Source organism: Poromitra crassiceps (assembly GCF_964638095.1).
Source record: "Poromitra crassiceps genome assembly, chromosome: 19".
Classification (NCBI taxonomy): Eukaryota; Metazoa; Chordata; class Actinopteri; order Beryciformes; family Melamphaidae; genus Poromitra; species Poromitra crassiceps.
The window spans coordinates 6127-17086 of record NC_139646.1 but is presented as its reverse complement, the minus strand read 5'-3'; the positions used below and the strand labels follow the sequence as shown (position 1 = coordinate 17086).

The 10960-nt window shown below is 44.2% G+C and overlaps 1 protein-coding gene across 1 annotated transcript; it reads right to left on the bottom strand.

Annotated features, from left to right (window-relative positions):
• Positions 1–1153: 1153 nt before the first annotated feature.
• krt99 (keratin 99) lies at positions 1154–10612 on the bottom strand. The gene is made up of 10 exons (XM_083655598.1): positions 10490–10612; positions 7626–8011; positions 5011–5139; positions 4387–4469; positions 3931–4087; positions 3559–3720; positions 3229–3354; positions 1743–1966; positions 1563–1651; positions 1154–1347 (listed from the first exon to the last, which is right to left on the bottom strand). The coding sequence occupies exons 2-10, from the start codon at positions 7914–7916 to the stop codon at positions 1241–1243; spliced, it is 1368 nt and encodes a 455-aa protein (XP_083511724.1). The 5' UTR covers positions 7917–8011; positions 10490–10612; the 3' UTR covers positions 1154–1240.
• Positions 10613–10960: the final 348 nt, after the last annotated feature.

The following is a 10960-nucleotide window of genomic DNA, read 5'->3' as shown; positions in this document are numbered from 1 at the left end:
AAGAACCTATATGTGAAAAATTAAGAAGCTGATATGTGTATGTTGACTACAAATGTCTTGCATCGTTTATGCATGTATAATGACTTTATGTTGCTATTGTTTTTAAACATCATCAAATTGGCTTTGTAGGCAATATCTTGGCACTTATACAACACCTGCATAGTGTACATACAAAAAACGTACACATTTGCGCTAGTGACACACATGTGCAACTTCATCATTATTATTATGATGTTTTTTTTCTTTTTCTTTTTCAGATTTTGGCCCCACACTTAAAGCCAGCATCCATCATTGAAGGATCACCACTAGCTGCAAGCTACACAACTGAAACAAAAAAGTCAAGGTACAGTAGGGCTGTCACTTTTTCCCAAAATAAAGTTCGAACGAACTTTAATTGCCCGAAATTCGTTCGAATATATTCAAAGTTTTTTGGTTAATTAATTATTATTATTATTTTTTTTTTCAGTCCAGGCCACCGGGCATCAGCCCGACGTGTTAGCTTGGACGCTCACAGTCACAACACTGCCTCACAAACTTGGCTGCATCCAACTCGAGACAACTTTTCAGACCCTGGAGACAATCTTTCTCAGAGACTAACGCGACAAATCTGGAGACTTTTTCTGACATGGGATTAACATTACCAGCAAGCAGCAGTTGGTTAATTTTGGTTCATAAAAAAAAAAAAAAAAAAATCGAACAGTCAATTTACATATCGAACACGAACCCCTCCCCCACATTCGAAGTTGCATTCGAATTTCGAATGAAAAGTGACAGCCCTAAGGTACAGTATCCCTTTAAGAGGCAAAAGTGCTTGTTAAAAATACCAGTTCAGTGCCGGTGCTGCACTGTTCGCTTTATACAAAGTTTTCTTAATTAATATTGAACATCCGACACTGCATGTCCTTGGGCCCCCAGCAATACATCCGCCAAGTGTCAAGTAGATCGGACAAACGGTTCTCAGGATTTGCGAAGGACACACACATACTCACTCACTCACATACCGTACTCACTCACTCCCTCACTCACTCACTCACTCACTCACTCACTCACTCACTCACTCACTCACTCACTCACAGATATTCCTTGCTTTATAGTGTGATTTAGATTTTTTGGGGGGGTTATGTGCCTTGTATAGCATATAGCCAACTTAAAATGACAAGCCAATAACTGTATTTAATAGGAAATCATACGTCAGTTGCCAAATCACCTATAAAAAAACGTAAAAAAGTGAAATGCAGTTTTACTGAATCTCCTCCACTTGGGTATCGACTTTGGTAGACACCACCTTTCCATCGACAACCTCCTCCACAATGATCTTCACCCGCCTCTGGATGTGGGGTTTGTGCTCTGTAGAGATGCAGAACAAGCACAGTTAATCATGTGAATACAGAGACTGTGGTAGCACACTAACGGCGAGTTATTGTGAGATTAGAACATTAGATGGATGAATGGATGGATGGAGATCACTTGAGTAATTGAGTAATTAAAATCACTTGAGAATATTATCTTCATCTAGTAAAAATATTTTGTGCTATACATTTTTGTAGTATAGTGTTTCTCACCTTCCACCTTCTCCTCCACCTCCACGACCTTCTTCTCCACCTTCTCCACCACCTTCTTGACAACCTTCTCCTGGCTGATGATCACGGCCCTTTGGAAAGAGCAAGCAATAATAGTAATGAAAGTCATTGAAAGGCAAAGGCTTTATGAAAAAAAGTGCTGATCATTATGCTTCGGCTCACTTTTCACACGTCTCTTCCCCCAGCAGTCTCCTGTACTCTGCGATCTCCAGCTCCAGCCTCATCTTGATGTCCAGGAGGAACTCGTAATCTGTGGCTTGCTGCTTCACGCTGATGGTCAACTGCTGCAGCTCTGCCTCCAACGTGTGGATTTGCAGCTGCAGCTGGCTGAGCTGTGCGCTGTATCGACCCACAGCATATGCCAAGCTCTGCTCCATGCATTGTTTCTGCAGGACAAGTGGGAGAAATTGAGGGTGCACGTGTTTTCTGCATAATGGTGGGATTGTTTACATGGTGTATCTGCACAGGTTCTCAGTGATGCTTCTTCCACGGGCCCATAAGATTTTGTCCCAGGGTCCCCCATCTGATAAGATGTTTGCTTTTAGATCTTTTATTACAGAAAGTGTATGAAACCCATGACAAAAATAATCATACATTATGTCATTGTGTTACTTAAATGATTATGTTGATTGGTAGATTCCTTTCTCAGCACAATCCACGCTGTTCTGAATCATTATGAATATAATGAAATTCCCTCCACAGTGCACACAAAGTCATTTTCAGTGAGCCTCAGTCAGCTGGCACAGACAGGAGCATGACCCCATTGACCTTGCATTGGTTTGCGGCTAACTATCTGGAGCTAGTATGAGGAACAGCAGATTGTGTTGACAAATGTATCTACCAATCAACACCATCATTGGTAAGTAGCAAATAGGGCTAGGGTTCCAAAAATCTGAACTATCCCTTTAAGGATGGAATTATAGAGAAAATACATTTTTCTGGGGCCCAACTTGGAACCCTCCACCCCCCACCCCTGGACCCAACTTTGAGAACCACTGCTGCTACAGTACATGCTTCTCAGAAAAATATATATTATATTATTATATCTTCTTAATCAGCTGGTTGTTACACACCCTGCTTGGTAGCCTGGTTAAAACCATCCGGTTTGTTTCGTGGCTACTTGTTTAGTGCTTCGGAATTGCATGTTAATTGATATTAACTGGTAATAAAGCCTGCTTCAGGCAATATATGAGGGCATTTACACCTGGCGTTAACATGCGTTTTCTGCCATCGGATTGCAATCAGATTGTGCTTGGCCACTTGAAAGTACAGGTGTAAACGCCCCCAAGACACATTGAAGATGTATTGCAATCTGATTGGCCAAACCACCTCCGGAGGTGGTCAGGGACGCATTGTGTACACATTGAACACAAGTGTAAATGCAATGTGTCCTCTCAATCTGGATACAGGAACTGTATGCGGATTGAGAGGACAACCATTTTGGGTGATCAAATTGCAATCAGATTGCAATCTGATCACCCAAAACGCATGTTAACGCCAGGTGTAAATGAAATCAGGCTAATGTGGTCAAGCACAATCTGATTGCAATCTGATGGCAGAAAACGCATGTTAATGCCAGGTGTAAATGGCCTGTATGTGACACCTTTCACGTTGTTGGAACTGGTTTATGTGAGAGAATGTGGCCCACCTGGGACAGCAGGGCTTGGAGCTCGATTTCCAAACTCTGGTAAGTCCTCTTCAGTTCTGACAGCTCTGTATGGGTGGTCTTCACCTCTGTGGTGCTGGTGCTGATCTGGGTCTGCAAATTGTCCACCTTACACGCACGCACGCACGCGCACGCGCACACACACACACACACACACACACACACACACACACACACACACCACACACACACACACACACACACACACACACACACACACACACACACACACACACGTTAATTTTTTCAGCATATTTTCAGCATAATTTTTGGTGTAACTAACATTTTGAGCACACACATTCCCAATCTCACCTTATTTTGGAACCATTTCTCCACCTCCTGCTGGTTCTTCTTCACCACTGCCTCATACCGCTCCCTGATCTCCTGCAGGGTCTTTGTCAGGTCGGCAGAGTCGGCGCAGTCCACCTCCACGTTCACACCACCGGTCTGCTGGACCCGCAACAGCTGCATCTCCTGCAACAGGGAACAGGGACACTGAACTCCGGCCCTTCCGAGGGTTGGAAGAGTCATGAGAGCCATCGTCCACCAGGTGGCGCCATTGCACTTGTTAGTGAGAGAGGAGCTGTGCGAAGCCGGCCCTCCTGGCGTGTCATCTCTTCCCACCCTTATTCAGAGAATGATGTTAAAACAGAGACATGCCTCTGGGTGGAACACAGTTCTCACCTCCTCGTGGTTCTTCCTGACAAACACCAGCTCCTCTGTCAGACTTTCTATCTGGAGCTCCAGGTCGCTGCGTGTCAGAGTCAGGCAGTCCAAGGCGCTGCGCAGGCGGGCTGTGTCGGCCTCCACCATCACACGCATGTTCAGCTCAGCCTCAAATCTACAGAGGGAAGGAGTCACAGAGGCTATAGCCTAAGTGTTGTTTACTATAACTCCCACTGTACTGTACTGTACTGTACTGTACTGTACTGTACTTCACACTTTTGTGACTTTGTAAAGAAAAGTGTTACACACATATATCAATAGTTCCAGGAAATGACCTTTTTTCTAAATGTATTGAAGATATTTTGTGGTCATATTATCATAATGGGATGATGAGGGGTGTAGCAAGTGTTTGTATTTTTTGTATCCGTGTGAAATGAAATGCAAGCGACAAGAAGACTATAATAACAAAGCTACTTCATATTGAAGTCATCCGCAGCCAGTCTGGCGTTGTCCAGCTGCACTGTCAGCTGATGTTTTTCTGTCAAGCTCCTCAGGATCTAAAGGAGAGAGAAAATCATTCATGATCAAATCATCTATACTTATATTAGGCTATATTCCTGTACAGATACATGATACAGGGCTACGCCTAGTTGAGTTGAAAAGTGATCCTCTTAGGGTTGTAACCACAATCGGTTAACATTTTCATTACAGTAAGTGCAGTTAATGTTGATTATAGGCTTCTAGATGATAGACATTAAAGACCCATTGAAATCGCATATTTACTTCCTGGATTTGATGGATTTCCTGTTGAAACAGGATGTTGGGGTGGGACATGAGGGATCGTTCAAAGGTTTAGCAGTTGTTGTGACCTTTGACAGGACACTATGTGACTTATGTTCCTTGGATCTTTCATCAAACACAATTTGTTTGGAGCATCATAAGAAGAAAATGACCTGCCTGAAATAAAGTAGACAACAGCTGGACTATTGAGGATTTCAGGCACTGTCTGGACCAGAATGTGTGTCCCATCAGACAACAGAGGCAATATTATTTTATTGGACTTTCAAAATAAAATAGCCTATGTAGTACGTAGCCTACTTGAGCCTGGAGGTCAGCGATGTTGTCAAAGTAGACAGTGAGGTCCCTGCTGTCGACGGGACTTTTCTTCTCACAGAACTCTCTGATCTGCAGCTCCAGCTTCTTATTGGCTGCCTCCAGGGAGCGCACCTGTACACACAAACACAGGACGTCTTATTGGCTGCCTCCAGGGAGCGCACCTGTACACACAAACACAGGACGTGGCACTGGCAGATTCATCCATCCCATCAGAGTAGTTAACTGTTTCTTTAATGATTAATACATGTCAGTTCGTGAATATATTAGTTAATCATTAGATAGTTGCTGATTAGTCGGTCAATTCCTGAATAGAGTGGTTAATGATTAGTAAATGTGAAAATAATAATATTAATAATTGAAAACAAAATATAAAAAAATATATATATAAGATATATATATACATAGATAAGAAAACCCTAATCTTAACCACATCTATTTGACTTGCTGCATGTTCTGTGTGTTTGAGTTGGGCTGTAGTCCATTGGTGAAAGACCATGCCTTCCAAGCCAAAGGTTTGTGGTTTGAATCCCGGTACGGACACTAAAACCTTTTCAAGTCTTTCATTGGGAAAGCCATAACAAAACTGCCTGGAGATCCATTGTAAGTTACCTAGGCTGATGGTCTAGGGGTTAAGGCGGTCACCTTAACAACCGCATTGTATGTGGAAAAGTGCAGGTGCGATTCCTGCAGGGGATTTGAAGTCGTCTCCCCACCCCTCCCTCCCCCCATCCCCTCCCTCCCCCGCCATCTCCTGGCTTGCTTCCTTCACCCTGTTCTCCCCTCTGCCATCTCCTGGCTTCCTTCCCTCATCCCATCCTCCCTCTCCCCCCCCCTCCCTCATCCTATCCCCCCACCCCTCCCTCCTCTGCCATCTCCTGGCCTCCTTCCTTCACCCTGCTCCCCATCCCCCACCCCTCCCTCCTCCTCCCCCTCATCCCCCCACCCCTCCCTCCCTCCTCTGCCATCTCCCGGTCTCCTTCCTTCACCCTGTTCTCACTCAACCACTCTCACCATCTCTGCAGGGACTGTGCCTGCTCTCCTCTGCAGGTCAGTCCCTGCAGAGATGGTAGTTGAGTGAGAACAGGGTGAGAGGAAGGATAGATGCCAGAGGAGGGAATTTTGTTGGAGGGAGGACGGGAGACATGACAGGGGGCTAGAGGGAGGAGCGGGCAGGGGGGGGGACAGGTTGGAGGGGAGGTCAGACAGTGTGTGGGGGGGTCTCTCTCCTGCCTTGTCCTCCCTCTTTCCCGCCCTGCCCTCTCTCTTGCCTTGTCTTCTCTCTCCTGCCTCTCTCTCCCTGTCCTCTCTCTCTCCTGCCTTGTCCTCTCTCTCACCCCCCACAATGGATCTCTAGGCAGTTTTGTTATGGCTTTCCCCAACAAACGACTCGAAAAGGTTTTATTGTCCTTAATAAACAGATCACTATTCAAAACTTGACAAGACAAGACAAAACTGAACTAAACCAAACAGATACAGTAGGCTAAGCCCCTGCAAATGGGTCCAGTTACAGTATGTAGGCAGCAGTCCTGGTGCCTTCCCCTGTCAGAAGCAGGGACATGAATCCCCCATTGAAGGATGCAGCCCCTCCTATGCAGAGACAAGACTGGCCAATCCCGGTGCTTGACCGCTGCGTAGGCGGGCACAGGGCGTGGTTATTGCGTAACCTATGTGCGAATAGAAATCACGCCTCCAGGACTGGGACAACAACGCTTCCTACCCAGCGTGTGCACGTCTTTCCGACAGGGGTGGTTGTTATGGCAACTATCAACAACAACTACTACTAACTACTACAAGACATAAAGACCGAAATAGGCTACCTTGTTAATGTGTCTGTCGGAGACACGGCCTAACGTTAACATTTAATATGAGCCGAATATCAGCCTGCGCACAGCTATGTATACAGGAAGTAAACCGGATATTCAGGTGGGTTGTGACGGTTGTTATTGTTGTCAAGCTAAAACTGTCTATAGGCCTACTAATTACTTTATAAAAGTGACATGCAGCTGAGTGCAAAGCAGGCCCGGTTTTACAGGGGTGCAAAAGCACGCATTGCACCCTTATTTTAATTGTCTGCATGCTCAGTTGAAAAAATTGAAAAAAGAGCTGTAAAAAGATTATTTTTTTTTTTAAATAAATGCTGCAGGTGCTCACTTACTGTTTAAACTTGAATTATAATTGTTGTTTTTCTTTGTTCTTTGATGTGAATGTATGGCTTTTTGGCACCTACATGTAACCTTTTAAGGCTGAGATAATTGTATTATCATTATATGGTCAAAATATTTCAGTAAAGCACTTGAAAAATATTCTTGCTTGGCTGGTATCATTCTACTTGAAATGATGGTAAAATGCATTATTTTTAGTAAAATAACTCAAATTTTTCGGGCGGCCGGCCACCCGGGTCGGCCCGTGCATGTGCACCCCTTCCTATCTAGGATGCATCCCTAGTCATCTTGTTCTGGAACCGGCCCTGGTGCAAAGATAGGCTATCAATTAACCCATCAGGGTTAACTCCCTCCCCATCCACAGATTTTCACTTGGCCTACTAAAACTCAAACTGTGCGGATAGATCATCATCATCCCCATGGTGGTTAGGTTACCTTGTCCAGGTATGAGGCCAGGCGGTCGTTCAGGTTCTGCATGGTCCCCTTCTCATTGTCGCACAGCGCCACCTGGCTAGTAGTTGAGGAGAAGCCGCTGTGGGAGGAGACGCGGGTGCCGCGGCCCCCCGCGCCACCGTACACACTGGGCGCGGAGGACAGTCGTGGTCGGTTGTCTCGGGACCGGAGGAGCTGCCTCCCGCCGGTGACAGCGGTGCTGGAGCCGCCCGGCCCGGGGCTGCTCGGGCTGGGCCGTTTGCAAACTGCCAACAGGGCTGAACCTGTAGGCATGATGCTGGAGAGATGGATGATGGCAGTCTATTCCCTGGCTGGCGGTGGTTGACCCGGTTGGAGATGACAGAAGTCTCACGCCGAGTCAGCGGGGCCTTTTATAGGGTTTGGAGGGTGAGACTATAAGGCAGCGGTCACGTCATCATGTGCCAGCAGGCAACGTTTGGTATGGAGATAAATAGTCTCCTCTATGGGAGTGTGCACTAATAGACACTTTGAAGGCGACGTTTTTGACAGGTTGAATATCTAGTTAGGCGACTATCAGACTGATAATCCAAAGGCACGACTCGAGGATAATTGTTTTCTTCTTACGTGTATATAACACTTAGAGGAGGTTTTAATAACACAGGTCACACACACACACACACACACACACACACACACACACACACACACGCGCAGGTTGAATAGCTGGTCAGGCAACTTGGGCTTCTCTGGGAATCCACAAACCTTTTAGGCTGGTGTAGCTGCCTGGGATGATGGCATATACGTAGCAATTTGCCTGCAGTTTCTTTTTATGTTTTACTGTGACCTTTGACAGTTGGTTGGAAACAAGCAGAACACAGCCTACATAACTAGGTTGCCTTCAATTGTGAGTTTGGGTGAGATAACTAAGAATATGATAGGTAGCCTACATGAAGCTATTAATAGCTTTATGTAGGCCTACCTATCTTTTTTGCATAGGCTAGAGATGACATTTGAAAGTTTAATGCTAGCTTCTTTGTATCCATTGTTGGGCTACAAACCCAATCTTTTTATTTTAAAAGGGACAATCCCAATGGCCAAGGGCCAGCGTGCTCTCCTGTCTCCCCGGGTTGATGTAGTGGTTCCACCTTCCCCCCTGTGTGGCTGACGCTGGCCAGGGGGGAATCGAACCCGGGTCTTCTATACACTCATTATATCAAAGTCGAACACGCTGGCCAGGGAGACAGTCCCACTTAACAAGCCGATCGCCAGATTCAAATGTTGGCATTTCCTGAACTTGGCCTATGGGATCATGATTACGGTATGTTATTTCATTGGATATCTCATAATAGACATTCTACAATTGAGCCAAGATATCCTGATATTACTGTTTGACATTATTTCAAAGTCTGTCTGAAATCATTTATTTGTTTCTGGCTCTGGGAAAAACAATTGTATCTCTGAACTAGGCTATATCTCTCTCACCAAATCAAACACATTAGGCTATTCTATGTGTATTTCAGCTAAGTTATTTTAAGTTTAAGTTAAGTTCCCCTGGGGAGGCCCTGAGGCTCGCCTCCGGCTCCCACTTTGAAAACCTCTGGCCTCGATGAAGCCAATTTCCCCTCTAAAACTTTCAAATGAAAAATATCATCATCCATTTCCTGCAAATATTTCAAAAAGGTGTAGCCTTTTAACTTTGTGTAAAAACTGAATTAAGAGTATCTGATTGCAGGTAGATCACTTCATATTAATAGTCTATTATTGTTTGAGAGGATTCCAGGTAATTTAGCATTATTTTGACAAATTAAGATGGTCCAAATCTCCTTGTAAGCTTTTTTGATTTTCAAATGTCTATAGAGGCCTTTGGTAGGCTACATTGCACCATAGAGGGTATTCATCCCCTCCAATAATTTAATACATAAGCCAACTAGAAAAGTGCACTCAGTAGAGTGCAGATCTCTGCCAGGCACCACTATACCTAACCATGGCCAAAACCCAACGGCGAAGGGAACGCCTACGGGAAACACCAGCAGATAACACACACACACGCACGCACGCACGCACACGCACACACACGCACACACACACACACACACACACACACACACACACACACACACACACACACACACACTCTCTCTCACTGACCGAACACATGATCTCCTGGCAGAGACAAATCATAACAATAATAACAAATCATTAGTTAATACTAGGGGTGTCACAATATATCGTCCCACGAAATTTCGCGATAGTAAAACGTCACGATATGTATCGTTGAGATGAAATCTCATATCGCAAAAAAAAAAAAAAAAAAAAAATTTTTTTTTTTTTTTTTTTTTCCAAAAATAGACTAAGAAACGTCTTTGTTTGTTGAAGTTCAATGTGTGGAAAGTAGTTCAGTTGAACAAGTCTCTGAAGAGACACATGAGAAGTTATACAGGAGAGAAACCATTCAATTGAGTTTCTGGCAAAACTGTTTACTTGACAGGAAAAACTAAAGCATAAAAAATAGACTAAGAAAAGTCTTGTTGTTTGAGTTTGAAGAAAAACTGAAGATGCATAATGAGAATTTATACTGCTGAGAAACCTTTTAGTTCAAAGTAAATCTAAGTGACGGTGTAACTCATTCTATTTCAAGATAAGCCTTATCTCCAATCTCATGTTTTTTCTAGTTGTTATTGTAATAACAATTTCCCACAACAGCATGTTTTGTATTTGTGCATTTCAAATAAAATACTACTTTTCCAGTCATATATTGTCATTATTCAAGTTTAAAAAAATATTGTTAAAATCGTATCGTATCGTATCGTTATCGTGAACCCAGTATCGTGATACGTATCGTATCGTGAACTGAGTGTATCGTGACACCCCTAGTTAATACTCACTTAATCTCCACTTAGACCACTTAATTCCAGTACTACTGATGTTGTGCAATGCATGCCATTTTGGTCCACTCCCTGTCTGCCACTGCCTGTCGTGTCATCATCATCATCAACACCATCATCATCATCGCCATCGCACTCTTCTGGCTGCCAGCTTGTTTGCAAAGGAAACATGTTGCCATTTATATTTCTCTTATTCAGTGTACACAGCCCACACACTTCACTCACAAATCATCACCATCACAAATCATCATGGCCTCCTTGTCCTGACTGCAGCAACTCTTCTCCATTCAATACTTTTTACTGTAAAGCTCTCCTCTCCTCCCAAGTGGTAGCACACAAAACCTTGAACTTTGACCCCCGCCTAGACATTGAGGCAGGGCCGGCACCAGGATGAAATGACTGAGGGGGCTGTTATAACTGGCGAGGGGGCTGATTTTTTTTTCCCCTGATTTTTTTTTTTTTTTTTACGAT

Coding starts and splice junctions, on each gene's coding strand:
- krt99 (XM_083655598.1), bottom strand. CDS start 7,916: ATGCCTACAGGTTCAGCCCTGTTGGCAGTTTGCAAACGGCCCAGCCCG. Junction 5,140..7,625: donor TGGCCTCATACCTGGACAAG/GTAACCTAACCA, acceptor TTGTGTGTACAG/GTGCGCTCCCTGGAGGCAGC. Junction 1,348..1,562: donor GGTGGAGGAGAAGGTGGAAG/GTGAGAAACACT, acceptor GCATCTCTACAG/AGCACAAACCCCACATCCAG.